The sequence below is a fragment of the Trichoderma reesei genome (assembly GCF_000167675.1).
Source record: "Trichoderma reesei QM6a unplaced genomic scaffold TRIREscaffold_16, whole genome shotgun sequence".
NCBI lineage: Eukaryota > Fungi > Ascomycota > Sordariomycetes > Hypocreales > Hypocreaceae > Trichoderma > Trichoderma reesei.
The window spans coordinates 605,611-622,039 of NW_006711163.1; the positions used below are offsets into that span (position 1 = coordinate 605,611).

General features: G+C 51.6%; 6 protein-coding genes across 6 annotated transcripts; 3 read left to right on the forward strand and 3 right to left on the reverse strand.

Moving 5' to 3' along the window:
- Window positions 1–118: 118 nt before the first annotated feature.
- Window positions 119–1,525, reverse strand: TRIREDRAFT_109601 (uncharacterized protein; the record flags this gene model as incomplete). Its single annotated transcript, XM_006967276.1, has 1 exon — window positions 119–1,525. The coding sequence occupies one exon, from the start codon at window positions 1,523–1,525 to the stop codon at window positions 119–121; it is 1,407 nt and encodes a 468-aa protein (XP_006967338.1).
- A 343-nt stretch (window positions 1,526–1,868) lies between these two features.
- Window positions 1,869–3,258, forward strand: TRIREDRAFT_109602 (uncharacterized protein). Its single transcript, XM_006967188.1, has 3 exons — window positions 1,869–1,955; window positions 2,028–2,278; window positions 2,337–3,258. The coding sequence occupies exons 1-3, from the start codon at window positions 1,896–1,898 to the stop codon at window positions 3,244–3,246; spliced, it is 1,221 nt and encodes a 406-aa protein (XP_006967250.1). The 5' UTR covers window positions 1,869–1,895; the 3' UTR covers window positions 3,247–3,258.
- Window positions 3,259–3,421: 163 nt separating this feature from the next.
- Window positions 3,422–4,795, reverse strand: TRIREDRAFT_80026 (uncharacterized protein; the record flags this gene model as incomplete). Its single annotated transcript, XM_006967277.1, has 4 exons — window positions 3,422–3,712; window positions 3,788–3,909; window positions 3,981–4,223; window positions 4,527–4,795. 4 exons carry the CDS (start codon window positions 4,793–4,795, stop codon window positions 3,471–3,473), a joined length of 876 nt encoding a protein of 291 aa, XP_006967339.1. The 3' UTR covers window positions 3,422–3,470.
- A 3,764-nt stretch (window positions 4,796–8,559) lies between these two features.
- TRIREDRAFT_65533 (uncharacterized protein) lies at window positions 8,560–12,028 on the forward strand (the record flags this gene model as incomplete). The annotated part of the gene is made up of 3 exons (XM_006967189.1): window positions 8,560–10,947; window positions 11,006–11,514; window positions 11,650–12,028. 3 exons carry the CDS (start codon window positions 8,560–8,562, stop codon window positions 12,026–12,028), a joined length of 3,276 nt encoding a protein of 1,091 aa, XP_006967251.1.
- Window positions 12,029–12,514: 486 nt separating this feature from the next.
- On the reverse strand, window positions 12,515–13,821 carry TRIREDRAFT_65685 (histidinol phosphatase; the record flags this gene model as incomplete). Its single annotated transcript, XM_006967278.1, has 3 exons — window positions 12,515–12,739; window positions 12,853–13,407; window positions 13,660–13,821. 3 exons carry the CDS (start codon window positions 13,819–13,821, stop codon window positions 12,515–12,517), a joined length of 942 nt encoding a protein of 313 aa, XP_006967340.1.
- A 277-nt stretch (window positions 13,822–14,098) lies between these two features.
- Window positions 14,099–15,950, forward strand: TRIREDRAFT_109607 (uncharacterized protein; the record flags this gene model as incomplete). The annotated part of the gene is made up of 8 exons (XM_006967190.1): window positions 14,099–14,138; window positions 14,520–14,553; window positions 14,725–14,762; window positions 14,817–14,822; window positions 14,887–14,896; window positions 15,476–15,515; window positions 15,751–15,760; window positions 15,946–15,950. Coding segments are annotated over 8 exons (183 nt in total), but the record flags the coding sequence as incomplete, so codon positions are not given.
- Window positions 15,951–16,429: the final 479 nt, after the last annotated feature.

Genomic DNA, 16,429 nt, shown 5'->3' on the forward strand with positions numbered 1-16,429 from the left:
ATAGCAATTTCATAATATACAGTGACAGGCCATCTTCCAGTGCAGCCCATCTTTTCTATCCGCCGAGCTCGTAACCGCCGAACCTCCCTCGTCCTCGCCCATAGCTGGTAACTTCCCCTCATGGCTTATCAAAGCGAGACGACTCCCCCAAGACTTCATCAGCAACACGATTCAGGCGTGCCTCATCTGATACACGCTTTGATTGCTGGCTGGGCTGTTCGCTGGGAACATAGCTCTTCGTCGGACCGTCGTTGTAAATCTCGGTAAGGCCTCTGCTCTCTCGCGCGATAACCTGGGCCTCGGGGTCCGCCTCCCGGAGTCGCAAGACAACCTTGCCGCTAGGATCGACGGTGGCGGTCGAAGCCTCGACGTAGGCCTTGGCACCACCAAATGTCGTGGTGTCGAGATGCGTGATGCCGTTGAGCACACCCTTGTTGACAGACATTCTGCTGCCGTACCTCGGGTTGAACTCGTTGTCTCCGGAGGGGGCGTCAGCGACGAAACCGCCGACGCCCAACTTGGGAGGGATGGGACCAGTTTTGGGATACACCACTCGGGCCAATGCGGGCGCTCTCTTGCCCTGGGGGCCGTAGACGGGGTGGTTCTCCATGAAGGCGTTGGTCCGTAGGTAGCTGATGCCGGCCGAGGGGTGGCTCGGCGGCGGGCCGGATTTGCCATAGGGGCTGTCGGGAGCAACGCTGTCCCGGTCTGCCCAGAAAGCGTGAATGATTCCGACGGGTTGTCCCAGCGGTGCCAGGTCGAGGAACTTGGAGACGAGCGCATACAATGTCACCCGGTCGTTGCGCAATGCGCGCAGGTAGTCTGTGAACTGCGCCTCCGTGATGTCTCGCACCTCGACCTTGGGGGGAGCCTCTCTACCCTCGTCCAAAGCAACCTTGTTCTGGCTCGTCGTGATGTCGTCCGCGAGTTTCTGTTTGAGGAGTGCTCGGAAGTGTGCCCTCTTGGGGCGAACCTTCTTGTTCAAGTACTCGACAAACTCTCCCTCGGTCATTCTCGCAAGCCACGGGCCCTGGAACTTCCATCTCCGGTCGTCTCCCCGGCCGCCCTTGAACTCTGTGAGATCCATATCCTCCTCAAAGACCGACTTGTGCCACAACTCGGACCGCGTTGAAGCAGAATGTGACTTCTTGTCGGGGTTGAACGGCACAGACATGGCCACCCGCAACTCTTGGAACTTTTCTAATGACAGCGAATGGTCGGCCGCGGAAGCAAAGTTGGTGACGTTCTCAACAGTGTCCACCTGCTTGATCCGGATGTAGGGCGTCGAGGTGGCCATGGTCGACTTGAGAGGGAACGGGCGCTTGAGGCCCCAGTCGCCCTTCTCCCGCGAGGCCAGCGGCGAAGTGATGGACTGGTGCTGCGGATACGGTCTCGTCATTGTCGCAGACTTGTGATCGCCGATATGGAGGTTCGTCGACGGCGGCTCAGGCAGCGGCTTGGGGATGGAGAACATGCGCGATGTCCTCAGCAGCGCCCCGCCGGGCGATACGGCTCTGCCCGACATTGTGACTGTCGGAGCTCGTGAGGAAGCGCAATGGGCCTGGTCAGGATCGAATGCCGCTCATACGATCGCCGGCTTGGATGCAAATTCTCAGTTGCTGGAGTTGAGCGCAGCTTTCAATTGCCGACGTTGATCCGGCCAGAGGTTCCCCCTCGCTGTGGCGGGGTGTGGCGCATGGTTCCAGATGCCCCGCCAAATTTCGTGCAGATCCAGGGTAACGCACCTCTACCTTATCGTGTAAGAAATTCCCAAGGCAGAGAGAGAGGGACCAGAAACTCACCGTGAGAAGAGGCAGACGCATACCTCTTCTAAGCCCAGAGCAGGGGCTTCCAAGAGAGAATAATAACGGTGGATAATGCTGATGACAAAAAGAATGGCGTCCAACGTTTACTCAGCTCCCGCTCTCACATTTGAACTGATCGCCAAATGCTCAGTCAGTCTCATCGCTCAAAAAAGATCATGATCTTCATGTGACTCCATACTGACTGAGAGCCTTCCAAGCCAGACAACTCGAGCCCGCGCCTCCATTCTCACACTCCCTCATGGCCCAGTCCAGCTCCCGGTGTTCATGCCTGTGGCCACCCAGGCGTCTCTCAAGGGCATCACTCCTGAACAGCTGGAGCATACTGGCTGTCGTCTCTGCCTGAACAACACCTACCATTTGGGCCTGAAGCCTGGCCAGGAGGTTCTTGACGCCGTTGGTGGTGCTCACAAGCTGCAAGGATGGAATTATAATCTATTGACAGATAGTGGAGGGTACGTTCTGTCCAGTCTGTCACTTGAAACAATCATTTAGCTGACATTTTTTGGGCAGCTTCCAGATGGTCAGTCTGCTGAAACTCGCAACAATCACAGAGGAAGGCGTCCGCTTCCTGAGTCCTCATGACGGCTCACCCATGCTCCTCACCCCAGAACACTCAATAGACCTGCAGAACACAATAGGCAGCGATATCATGATGCAGCTCGACGACGTCTTGGTGACCACCTCGCCAGACAAAGCCCGCATGCGCGAGGCCATGGAGCGCAGCGTACGATGGCTCGACAGGTGTATCGCCGCGCACAAGAATCCGGATAGACAGAATTTGTTTTGCATCATCCAGGGAGGACTGGACCTTGATATGCGGCGAGAATGCTGCAGGGAAATGCTCGCCAGAGATACCCCTGGCATTGCGATAGGCGGGCTCAGCGGAGGAGAAGCGAAAGCAGACTACTGCCGCGTTGTCGAAACATGTACAGCCCTGCTTCCAGATCTCAAGCCTCGGTACGTCATGGGCATCGGCTACCCAGAAGACCTCATCGTCAGCGTCGCTCTAGGAGCAGACATGTTTGACTGCGTCTGGCCGACAAGGACAGCCCGGTTCGGAAACGCCATCACCAAGCGCGGCGTCCTCAACATTCGCAACTCAAAGTACGCTACCGACTTTGGGCCTATCGAGCCTGGCTGTGGCTGCATGTGTTGCAGGGAGGGAGAGGATGGCATGGGCATCACGAGGGCTTACATCCACCACAACGCTTCCAAGGAGACGGTGGCGGCGCATCTGCTTACAATTCACAATGTGTGGTATCAGCTGCAGCTGATGAGGGAGATTCGGCAGTCGATTATTGAGGATAGGTTTCCGGCATACATACGCGAGTTCTTCGCGGGGCTGTACGAGGACAAGACGCAATACCCTGAGTGGGCTGTGGACGCACTCAAGATGGTCGGTGTTGATTTGACGATATAACAATAGAACCTCATAGTCTTCTTATAACCAAGTTCCTTGTTTGCCCTTCCTATGTGCTTGTACTAATGTAGATAAATTCCGACTAGATCTCATATCTACCCAGCATGTCTTTGCTCTAATGTACTTGGCTGGATATTAGGCGATTGCCCATGGTATCAGCATCGACATTCAAGTGTACATATACCCATTGAATCATCAAACCTTTAAAGATTTCCCAGCCTTATCTACATCATCACTACAAAGCCAGCCAGCGCAAGCACGCCGGCTGCCAGCCCAATTCCAGCAGTCGGTGCCGCATCGGTCGACGTCGCGGTCGCAGCCTCATCAACGGTTCCAGTGGCAGGATCGCCAGTAGTCGGGCTGCCCGTCTCATCATCCGTCGCGGTCGGAGTAAAGGGGGAGGTCGTCGTCGGCATGTCACAGGCATCGCTGAAGTGGTCACAAAACGTAGCAAAGTTCTTGGCCACTGCACATCGTTGTTAGCTCTTGAAGCGATTTGTCCAGATGGAAACATAAGGGGGTGGGGTTTTGATGAACGAACAGCTGTAGACATCATCGTAGTCTGCTTTGTCCTTGGTAACGGCCCAGTCCCGGCAAGTCTTCGCATATGAATCAAACTCATCCGTCCATGTGACGTGAGAGCCATCTATCGCAGTGCGGCAGCTATCGAGTATGCCCCCCCGTCAGTTTCAAAGTCCCTTGAGCAGCAGTACTAGGATTCGGTCAAGTCATACCAGTAGCAGTAAGCCTGCTCTCCGTACGGCAAACGCGAAAAAGCAGGCGTCGCGCTCGCACACTCCCCATAAAGGCCGACCATCTGTTCACAAGCAATATCATACGTAAGCGTAGGAGACGGAGCCGTGCCGGAAGCCGTTCGAGAAGCACTTCCCGATGCTCCTCCTCCAGTGGCAGAAGCTCCCGTGGAGTCAACGGTCGATCCCTCTGCCGTCACGCGCGACGTTTCCGCCGGGCCGCCGCTCGGGGAGGAGGCCGGTGAGGGGCTGGACCTGGAAGGAGAGGACTGGAAGCGCGAGGATCGGGCCGTAGGAGATGATATGGGGGGCTCTCCGGTGGCTGTTGCGTCGGGCTGGCCGCTGCAAACTTCGGGAGAGCCTCCGCAGACGGTATAGAAATAGTCGTATGCTAAACAGTGAAGATGACATTAGAACCACTCATCAGGACCTTATACATGTAGGGTACGCCAAGTGCTCAATGGGAGGAGTATGCTCTTTTGAGGCATCGCTGTATTAATCCAGCAACTGTTGCAAATAGGTAAGTACACACCCGAGATCTGCGAGTCGAGGTCAGGCGCCCCAGAGCTGAGATAGTCGGAACAGGTGCTGTAGACCGGAGCCACGTCCGTCGTCCCAACACAACAAACACATGCCGCAAATTTCAGCGGATTCGCAGTCGACAGAGCCTCGGAGCCTCCCAACTCCGCGACGCAGCCCGCTACAAAGGATGCGGCGACAGTGCATGCTGAGTAGCCCTCGTCGCTGGGGTCGAAGGCATTCACAACCTCGTCGTAGTTGATGAGAGGCAGCGTCATGTGTTGTGCGGCTACGACTACATGGACGCCGCCGGCCAATATGGGGAGGAGGAGAGCGGCGAGAGACATCTCGAACGAGTGGCGGACGGACAGGGAACGAGACAGACAAAAAACAAAGACGAAGCGAATGCTGGGACTGGGAATCACAGGAAGCAGGAAGAGAGAAGAACGGCGAGGAGGGCGAGAGCTTTTTGTTCGAGTTGTACGGTGAGCTACCACCCCCCAGAGCTTCTACTCCTACAGCTGAGCATGCAGCAGAGCCGCCATTGCTCGACGATGGCTTTCACGTCGATCCTAGCGTCGCCCCATCTGCGAAAAACAGCCTTCACGATCACGGGGACGAGTCAATATGGGCAAAGCGAGGCGCAGGAAGACGGGCCTGTTATGCAGGCCTAGGCGACACGAAGCAGCAGCAGCAGCAGCTGGACAGGGAAGGGATTCGCCTCTGTGAGCTCCTGAGCTGGTGTCTGTTTCCGCTGGTTACTTGTGTTTGTTATTTTTGTTGAGGTGCGGCCAATGATGGTGCGAGGTTCGGTGCGGCTGAGGATGTCGCCAAGGATGTGAGCGCAGGGCTACATGTAGCTGCGGGACGGGCTCGGCGGTGGTTGGTGAGGAGGATTTTCGGGATGAAATGCTGGAGGAGGCCGATGGTTCGATGTCTCAGTTTCGAAGAAAAGACTGTTCATTTTTCATGTGTTCTGTGTTGGTGATGGCGAAAGGCGATGGAGATGCGGTGAACTGAAGCATACTGACTTGGTTGATGGTGTTGAGGGTGTTAGTGAGTGATGGAGGCAGCTTTGAGTTGCGGAATGTGCCTTGCTTGGATTGGCCCTGAAGCCGACTTTGGGCTAGGTACTAACTCAGGCCTTGACCAGCTAGCGGGATGCGTTGGTGAGCACATGCATGAGGCGCTATTGACTTGGCAGTCGGAGTGGCTTTCCGTGGGATCGAGTGGCGATGGTTGGGACGATAAGAGTTGAGGCTGCACGAGTGGTTGTATGTAGTATGTGCGATCTCCGAGACAGTCTTGGGGGCCAGTCATGCTTCTGGTGTCACGATTATTAGGCAGCGAATTAATTGAGCTTAGTTGAGCAGTTTGATGCCTCTGCCTCCATTTGGCATATTGGACCGAGACACAGCATAGAGCTGCCCAACAGTGGCACGTTTGCCTGTGTGACCCTCCTAAGAGAGAGCTTTGCCTTTGAAAGAGGTGAGAGTTGAGGTGAATTAATATCGCAACCTTGGTCAATTTCCCCCCAATCGTCGGGCCGCGATTCATGAGCCGCCTTCCCACGATTCCATTAACTCGTCTGACTTGAGTCGTACGATAAGCGACTCGAACTTTGGGCATGGATTCCAGCAAAGTTGGCCTGAGTTGCCTCTTGCAGTGCAAAGCAATGAACATTGGAATGAACATTGAACATCAAGATCCAGTGTTACCCTACAGAACGGTGCGTCCAATGTCACTTCAAACAAGCGCATCCAGCACATGGACGCCGATTTGCTTGCTGCAATGACTTACATGAACCTGCCCCCGAGATTGGCACTGTTGAAGCACACTTGCATCTGCAAGATCTGGAAGTCTGTATGGAAGACAGCATAACAGGCTTGTATGTAACCTCGATGCTTGTCTTCTTTCTTCTTCTTCCATGAGTCAAGAGACGAGCATGTCCAATGTCAAGATCGAAGTGCTGGCGTTACCCCAGACGTAGCTTAAACCAGGCAGAGCAGAGCGGGGACCGCTAATCAAAGCGACCCCTTTCTGCACTCCATTCTTTCGGCTTGGGGCTCCGTATTTTGTGCCAACTCTCGATGAAAGGAGGTTATTTTTAGGGTGACAATGTGATGTGACCGGAGATTTCCATGTGACAGAGGGGACATCACCTCGTAATTCAGTAATACATACTGCCTCCCTCATTGCGATGGGAGTTCTCTTGGAATTTGTCATCGATATCCGTCCTGAACGATGTACATACATACTCTGCCCCTTGCTTGTTGATCGTCACATACTTCCTACCTACCTTAGCATTGTTGAAAGTCTAGAGACAGAACAGACGGATCAATACGGCTCGACTGACAAGTCTGCACCGTCGGATATGGGCTCCCGGTCCTTGTTCTGCTAGCCGACTGTGCTAGACCAAGGCAAGGCAAGGCAAGGTCAGGTAGTCGCGACATATTGGGAATATCGCTTGCAGCCGTTTATCGGAGTCGGCGGTTCCTGGTGTCATGCACCTCCGTCGACTCCATCCAACTCGCCCAGCCGCGATGCTGCTCAATCGGACGTCGTCGGCTGTCCATGGGATGCAACGCTGACGACCGGCTACGAATAAGAAGACGGCAATACCCAAAACGCCTCTGCTGTAATTCGGCCACGTACAAGATGTATTCCTGCCTGGAGGTCCACCACTGCAAGACGCCCGCAGCGGCAGAGAGGATGGAAGATACGAGCGTCCAACGGTTCTTGTCCGGATGGCTTTGAGTGGCCAAGTCGACGACCTGGCTGATGTCATGGTATGCGGCATCCACTGCGCCGGGCAGCATCAGCATCTTTTGACTGGTCTCGACTGTGGCCTGCATGTGTCGATGCATGGAGGATTATCAAGTTACTTGTATCATGGAGCCACCAAGACTCACCATGGCCACTCCGGCTGGGTAAGCCGGCGAAACGGAGTATGCACACACAAAGAAGCAGAAACTCGTACATGTGCAGGCAACGAGAGACAGTTCTAGACAGACATCCATACTTACCTACATACCTTTTGCTCCACAGCTAGTAGCAGCAAAGACGTGCCGTTTCGTCAGCAAAAACCGTTGCCCCCTTGCGTCTGCCTGGGAGAGACAGAGAGAGAGAAACACCAGATACATGTAGTCGGGAAGATGCGCGTGAGAGCAGTGCCGCTGCTGTGGTGCCCGACCAAGGCAGTCCAAGGCAGCCCAGTGACAGCGCCCGACCGACGGAACAGTGACGTGAATGAAGCTGCAATTGATGAATCAAACACCAGCCTGCCAGCCTGCCTGCTCTGCTCTTCTCCAAATGCCACACCCCCCTTATGTCTGGCCCGGCACGTGATTTCTTGGGGGGCAAGACAAGATGGAAATTAGGGGAAGCGAAGCGGCTATGACGATGGTGACGGGTGAAATTACATGCTCCGTTCGGCCATGTCATTAAACGCCCCGAGCCACGGGCGCTGGAGCAGCGTGCCAGCCAGAGCCAGAGCCAGAGCCTGAACCTGAACCTGAACCTGAACCTGCACCTGAACAAAACAACATTCAGGCCGAACCGAGACAGAAGAAAAAAACAACGCAAGTAACGAGAAGCAGCATCGCGAATGCTGTCGTGAAGGGCCATCGTCGCACGGCATCACGCACATCAGCCGGCCATCGCAGAGCATCGCAGGGCGTCTGGTCGCAGCGCTGCAGCAGGCATTCCATATCGAATCGCAGGCTGCATCGATCTCTCATGCTCTCCACACACACACCAGCTCACAGACGCAGACGCATCCGCAGACGCATACACAAATTCGACTACGACTATAGCGACATCTTCTGAATACGCACACACACTCAGACACAGACACAGACACAGAGCCAGACGCAGAGCCGGAGCAGCAGATAGATACCGGCCAGGCCAGGCACTCAAACGCTCTCTCTCACACACACGCACGGGCTTCCTCGGAGTGTTCCTGGCATCTTCTCCTCTCCTAACCTTACGCATGTCGCCTTGCTGCAACCCATCGATTGAGCCGGTCTTATAAGTCGCCCAGATGGCGTCTCCGCCCAATGCTGAGCCGCCACGGCGTGCTGCAGCAGCAGCAACCTCCAGCAGCACCAGCTCCAGCTCCGGCTCCGGCTCCAGCTCCAGGGACGAGGGCGCAGGCCTATCGCAGTCACTCAGCCAGCTGTCACTCGGCCAGCGTGGTCCGCGATCTCCCGGCCTCTCGCCATCGCCCTCGACGCCTCGGACGCCCTTAAATGCCCCGAGCCATGCCTCTCCCTCCACCTCTCCCTCTGCCCGCGCTCCCTCCCTCAGTCCCTCAGGCAGAGACTCGCGAGCTGCAACCCCCACCCTCGTCCGCAAAGCCTCGATGAACTCCCTGCACTCGGCCAGTGGCCTCGGCTCTTCGCGGCCTCTATCCAGGCGCTCCAGCCTGGGCGTCATGTCACCGGGCTTGAGGGCGTCCTTTGGCAATCCCGAGCCCGAGTGGCGGCCCCCGGTGACGCCCAGCTCCGTGGCGAACGGCCACTTCAAGGACGAGCTCGAGGCCCATCACGGCCCCGTGTCCACGCTCTACACCGAGACGGTTGTCGTCCTGAACGATGCCGTCTACGGCCACCGCTTCTCGCGCCCACGCACCCCCAAGAGCGCCCTCAACACCATCGTCGAGCGCCCTGAGCGGATCAAGGCCAGTGTTCTTGGTGTGTCTGCGGCCTATGTTCGTCTCGGCGAGCGTCACAGCGACGGCGCGCTGCCCATCTTGCCCAAGAGCAATGTCCACATGCTGCCCAGCATCCCCTTTCGCATCCACAAGACGGACCGGAGGCTGTCACTACTGTCACCTGCCGTCACCAATGTACATGGCACCAAATGGATGGAAGAGTTCAAGATGATGTGCGAGTCGGCCGAGTCCATCTTGGCTCGTGGAGGAAAGGAGCTGCAGAGGCCGTCCATAACCCGGGGCCCCGACCATGCTGCCCCTGAAACGCTGCACGAGGGCGACCTCTACCTTTGCAACGAGTCGCTAGAAGCCATCGAGGGTGCTTTGGGTGCAGTGTGCGAGGGCGTGGATGCCGTCTTCTCTGCCGGGCCGCGGCGTGCCTTTGTTGCCGTTCGGCCTCCGGGACACCATTGCTCTGCCAACCTGCCGTCAGGCTTCTGCTGGGTCAACAATGTCCACGTGGGAATCATGCATGGAATCCTCAACCATGGCCTGACGCATGCCGCCATCATCGACTTTGACTTGCATCACGGAGATGGCTCCCAAGCCATCGCCTGGGCGCACAACTCTCGATCCATGGCCGCGACCAAGAACCATGCCGCCTGGAAGAAGACGTCCATCGGCTACTTTAGCCTGCACGACATCAACTCTTATCCCTGTGAGAATGGCGACGATGACAAGATCAAGAATGCAAGCATCTGCATAGAGAATGCGCATGGCCAAAACATCTGGAACGCTCACCTGCAGCCGTGGAAGACAACCGAGGAGTTTTGGGATCTCTACGAGACGAGATACTCGATACTTCTCGACAAGGCACGTAGCTACCTCAGAGGCCAAGCGGAAAGGCTACGAGACGCAGGCGCCAGCCCGCGAGCCGTCATCTTCCTGTCTGCTGGATTCGATGCGAGCGAATGGGAGAGCGCGGGAATGCAGCGCCACAAGGTCAACGTGCCCACCGAGTTCTATGCTCGCCTCACCCAAGACGTGGTCCGACTGGCCGCAGAGGAGGGCCTCTGCGTCGACGGCCGCATCGTCAGCGTCCTGGAGGGCGGCTATAGCAACCGAGCACTGACTTCCGGCATCATTAGCCATCTCAGTGGCCTCGTAGGGAAGCAGAACGTTCCTCATCGAAGCCGCCTTTCTTTCCCGCAGGGTGATGACTACAACGAGGAAGATGACCACGTCCCGCACTCCCCCGCTTCCATCAACCCGTACGATCCCTCGTGGTGGTCGGCTCGTGAGATGGACAAGTTGGAGGCCGCTGTAGCGCTCCCTGATATTACGCCGAAGAAGCCGCGTATGGCTACGCCCCCGACCTACTGTACGCCGACGCATGCTTCTACGGCCAGGGCTGTAGACCCTCTCAGGATGCGGCGAAGCATGTCGACTCTGGTCAACAGGTCGACAGTCTCCAGCCGCTCTCCATCTCCGTCGCCCCCTGAGATCCCATGGACGGTTGCTGCAAGCGAGCTGTCGAAGCTCCTCATCCCACGAGATCGCCAAACCGACAGCTGCACTTTTGAGGAACTGAACGCCGATGCCGCACGGGTACGACGCGACAGACAGTCCGCTGGCACTCCGGAACTCGAGCGATCAGCATCGAGGATGTCGCTTCGCGACCGCAAGCCTCGGGCCATTGACCCCATCCAGGAGGAGCACCAGTCTCGGCAGACGAGGGACCGGAGCAAGACTGTGGCCACCATTGCAGCAGAAAAGGTAAGCACCATAACTTTATCCTTTGTTGAAATGAACGGCTACTAATCGGAGCTGCTAGGCGACCGCTCGCGGACAGACGCCGCAACCCATTATCGGTCTGCCTCCGAAGAAGTCCAACCGACGGCTTACCGCGTCGTCGGCTGTTCCCGCGCAACGCAGCGTCTCTCGTGCCGCAGCAACTCACGAGGAACTGCCCCTTCGGCCTTCAACCTCCGCGGGGCCTATCGCCGGGAGGCCCCTCTCAGTTGCAGGGCACCAGGCCCAGAGCCCCGGCTCTACTGGCAGAATTACCGTCAGGAGATCGCGGCCCACCTCATCGAGCGGCGAACCCGCCCCTAGGTCGCCCATGGTCGAAGCCGGAAAAGAAGCTCCTGCGCAAGGAACTACGGCACCTGCAGTATCAAGGCTGGACGCTACTATTGACGACATGGATAAGATCACCAAAGGAATCAAAAAGATCAAGATCAACTTAATCACCCAGTCGCAAAAGGAGGCACGGGAGAAGGCCCGCCTCGAGGCTGAGGCCGCAGCTGCAGCCGCTACCGCGTCTGGTGAGCTGCGTCCCTCGTCAGCCAGCACCAACCGATCGGTAGAGTCGGGCGATCTCAAGACACCGAACAGCAGCGTCGGCCGCAGGTCGACTATCAACGCCACCTCTCCGGATGGTACCATGCCCGCGCTGTCGACTGCCTCTGGGAGCAGCCTGTCAACGCCCAACTTTGAGCACGTTACACCAAGGACTCTTTCTCCCGAAGCGAGACAGGCCGTTCCAAACGTGAGCTCGCCTCGCTCGGCCAAGGCGAGCGATGAGGCTCATGAGTTTCTCCAGTACCAGCCTGAAGGGCCACCTCCGGTGCCCATGACGTCCCAGGAGCCGCTCAAGTGGCTTCCCCCGTCGCTTCCTGCTGGCCCTCCAACGGTACAGCCCGGCCTCGTGAAGAAGAGCAGCACGCTCTTCCAGTATGGCGGCAGCGGCACCATTCCCTTTGCCAAGCAGCCGGCTAACCGAAGCCCGCCTGCTCAGAAGGCACAGAGACAGCCAAGCGGTTCTGTCAGGGGCACCCTTTCGCCCAAGAAATAGATGGATGATTCGACAATGCAGTATGGAGGTGTCTTTAGATTTCTTTTTGGTGTTATCGGACTGGATGGTATGGAACACGGAATGGCTAAGGAGTTTATCTGCTTTCCCCGTCTTATGTTGCGTTTCTTCTTCTTCTCTTTCTGTCCGTTTAGCGCTTTGCTTGAAGTTGCTCTCTCTCTTCCCTTGGTTCTTTTGAGACCAATTGTTCTGCTAGCTTGTACACACCCCTTGTCAAATTACTAGCCTTGGAATGCTGGGCTGCTCTCATTCAGATGATACCCGTTTCGAAACAAAGAAAAAAAAGATCTTGTCAGAAGCTATTTGTTCTACCTTATTCTAGCCACTATTCTATGTTCTGATACATGACATCTATTGAATCCTTCCTCTTATATCGGGTTTCCAAAACAGACAACGTCCTCCTATCTATCGTAGTTTTGTCACGGCTCCAACCATCTCCATATCCTCATGTTACCATGATTGAGAGTCTCATGAAAAGTGCTGCCGAAACTCCTTGAGAGACACAGCCACATCGTCGAGCGTCGCCCTTGCGTCTTCTCCCGCCTCGGGATGGTTTTGCCGCTGAAAGGTCCAGACGTGCTCAACGCCGAGGCTCTCGAGGAAAGCCAGACCGCGGGAGTAATTCGTAGCGACCTGCGCGATGCCGTGGCTGTCGTCGGACATTGTGAATTTCCCGCCGAGCTGAAGCCATTTCTAAATAACCCCATGTCAGCCCCAAAAAATCCTGTCAGAAGAACAATGCTGCTGTTGTTGATTAAAGTGATTGTTAACGTAGTAGGGGGGTTGTGAGTGTGGTGAGTTTTTACCTCTGAAATGACTCGGCCAGGATAAGGCTCATCAAGACCCTTTCTCAACGCCGCAGTGTTACACTCAAGCCACGCCCCAATCTCCATTGCATACTCCAAGTTCCGACAGATTCTGTCCCACACGCCCGTCCACAGTCTCGGATCCCTCGCCGGATCCTCACTCATCAGCCGAATCAGGTCAAAGTGTCCCACGATGCGCGGCTTCAGCGCTTTGAGCATGTCGAATTGCAAATCGTAGTAGTCTTCGAACAGCTGCTCCTCGGAGTGCTTGGAGGTTGTGGTGGTGGCGGCGAGAGCGGCGGCGTAGGTGGGCTTGTCGTAGTCGATGGGGATGCCGTGGACGTGGTGCACGGAGCCGATGAAGTAGTCGATGAGGAAGGAGGAGTTGAAGAGCGTGTGGACGTGGGATGTGTAGGAGGGGCGGATGAATTCTGCTTCGAAGGCGATGAGGATGTGGATTTGGGGGGCGTATTTGTTTTGTAGGCGGCGGGCTTCGAGGAGGTATGATGAGTGTAGCTTGGGGAGGGTTTGGAGGGAGGTTTGGGGGTCGGAGAGCTAGGGGGTTTCACGAGTTAGTTTTTGTGAGATTGATTGAGTGAATGATTGCGTGATGTATGAGTTGAATGAATGAGAGTGTGGTGTGGTGAGTGAAGGGCTGTGGGGGTTGGGTGAGTTGTTTGACATGTGCATTGGACATGTTGGTGTGGAGGAGTTAAAATGCTGTGTGACACGACTTGTCCAAGAGGGTATCGTATGAGAAATAAGAACAGCGCAAATGCATGATTCATCAAGAAGCACATGACAAACCTCTTCAGGATACAAATCCCGCTCCTCATAGCGAGGCATATGCTCCGTAAGGCCCATGGTCTTATACCCAAGAGAAATGGCATGCAGGACAATGTCCTCGAGCTGGTCGACGGCATGGCCAGGGCAGAACTGGCCCGAGTGGGAATGCATTGTGAAGGCCATTGTGACTGAGCTGCGTCTTTTTGAGTATGTGTATATATATATATGTGTATGTCGAAAGGAATGATAGGAAGATTGCTGAATGGGTGAGTGAAGATGGAGTTGGAGTTCAATGACGCTGGCTTATGGCTCTCCCGTATTTTTTCTGTTAGCTGCGAGATCGCTTGGGGCTGTAGACGGGAGGCCTATAATTCTTCTGCTCTTAGGACGGATTTGGTAATGAGTATTGCTATTAGGGCACTATTAGATTGCTATTTAGGCACTAACTAACCTAAATTAGCTTAGATTTTATCTGCGCTACGCCGCCCTGCTAATTTACAGTATATACTATAGCAATTAAAAACTATATATAATTATAAAAAGGGAAATTCCTTATTAATTAATTCCTTTAAAAAATGCATTTTTTATTAAATTAAATATATATTTATACTACAGCCTATTAATTAGTTTATAGCCTTTAGCTAGGTTATTAAGATAACTTCCTTAATAGTAGAAGATAAAGGCGCTGCTGTTAAATATGCAGCTTTAGCGCTACTGCTGCTGCTATATTTATAGCCTTATCCCCTTCCTGCTCCTTATCCCCTAGTGTTTATATATATTTACAGGCGCTTTATAAACAGCTGCGTAAATAGTTATATAAATAATCAGCTAGCTTAGGTTACTTCTGCCTTTATTTTAGCTATAGTATATATTTAATAAAGACTTAAGCCTAGGCGCTAGGTGCTTTAAGTTAAGGTTAGTAGTAATAGCAGTAATAGCAGTATTAAAGCCAGCTGTAATACCTGCTGTTATATTAAAGCTGTTATTAAGTCTATAATTAGCTGCAGATATATATTAACAGGCTGCTTATAATTTTAAAAGAGTTAGGGCTAGCTGCATAGCTTTTTAATAATATTAGGATTACAGATTTAAAGAAGAGGCTTTAAGAGATTTTATAATACTAGGTTAGTAGGTTTTTTATATAAAATAGGAGGGAAACTTATAAATAGCTTATTTAGCTATTAGTAAGTATAGACTAGCTCCTTAATAAAAACCTTATTACCCTTAATTATATTCTTTTATAAATAGTATGCATAAGGTAAGGCATATTACTATATAAAGGTGCAGGTTATTTTATAAAGTATTAGGTTATTATTCTCCTTTAATATTGCAGCCTTAGCCTAATAGTATTCCTATATAAGTTATTTAATAGCTTTATAACTAACTTCTATTAGAAGCTGCCTTAGCCAGTCTTTATTAATATATTAGTAGTGCAGCTTTATTTTCTCTTTAGCTGCTATTTACTTATAGTTATATTCCTTCTTAGCTAGTATTTATATAATTACTTTATAAAGATAATATAAATTGCCAGTCTTAGTTAAGAGGAATAACTTAATATCTTTATATACTATCTTTATAAAGCTGTTAGTTTATTATTTAAAGTTGCAATATTACTTAATGCAGCACTATAGGAATTAATTAGCTAAAGGGAGATACTTAAAAATAATATAGTTAATTATCTTACACTACTATATACTAAAATAGGCAATAAGCCCTGCCTAAGCTATCTTATAGTCTTCCTTAATATTAGCATAAATAACTAATTACTATACTTATTTAAAGCTGTTTTTATTATTCTTATAAAGAGGCCTAATACCTAACTATACTACTATTATAGCTATAATAGGGCTAGGGCTGTTAAGCTTATTAGCATTAGGGTTAGCAGCCAGGCTGCTTATAAATATATTACTATTACTAGCCTTACTACTACTAGCAGCCTTATTATTAAGATCCTTTTACTATATAGTTATTTTTTTATTAATATTTATATTAATATAAAAAAGGCATAGCTGCTGCTAAGCATTTAAAAAAATATACCTAAGTGCGTTTTTTAATATGTTTTCCTTATTAGTAATAATAACTTAAGGTAATTAAATCTTTAGCTAATAGTAGAAGGCATTAAGTTAGTTATAAATCCACTTATAAGTTAGCTGCTTCTTACTATTTATAAAATTAAAGGTAAAGTTAGCTATAAAATGCTAATTTATAATACTAGTTACTTAAAATAAATATATTTTAAACTTATTTATCTTATAGGTATTATTTATCCCTAGGACTTTTAAAAATTGCTTTTACTGCTTTTTATAGTATAAATATATTTAAAAAACTGCTTTAACCTTATTAGGCTTATTATTATAATACTAAATAATATAGTAAAGGCCTTCTTTCTTTAAAACCTTAATTTACTGCTATATAAAAGTAAGGCTATTAAGTTTTAACTAATAAATAGCCTGCTAATTATTATAAATATCCTTTAAGTAAAAGAATAAGCCTTTTTTACTAACTAGCGCATAAATAATATCTTCTATCTCCTAGGCACTAAAGGCTCTTTAAAAAGATAGCAACTTCTTAGCTTCTTTTTATACCTTTATACAGCAGTAATAAATTATATAGGCTAATATATTACTAGTCTTATTATAATTATATTAACCTTTAAAGACTTTAAAGCTTTACTTTTAATTAAAGCTTTACTTAGCTAAAGCTATAAGTTTAAATAAATAGTTAAGCTTTATTATTACTAACTTCCTAACTCTAGCGCTTAAGCTTAGCTATAAGGCTTTACAGTTATAAA

Excerpts from the sequence above, each read along its gene's own strand:
- TRIREDRAFT_109602 (XM_006967188.1), top strand. The coding sequence starts at position 1,896 with ATGGCGTCCAACGTTTACTCAGCTCCCGCTCTCACATTTGAACTGATC. Across the intron at positions 1,956-2,027 it reads AACTGATCGCCAAATGCTCA|ACAACTCGAGCCCGCGCCTC; the intron begins GTCAGTCTCATC and ends CTTCCAAGCCAG. Across the intron at positions 2,279-2,336 it reads CTATTGACAGATAGTGGAGG|CTTCCAGATGGTCAGTCTGC; the intron begins GTACGTTCTGTC and ends TTTTTTGGGCAG.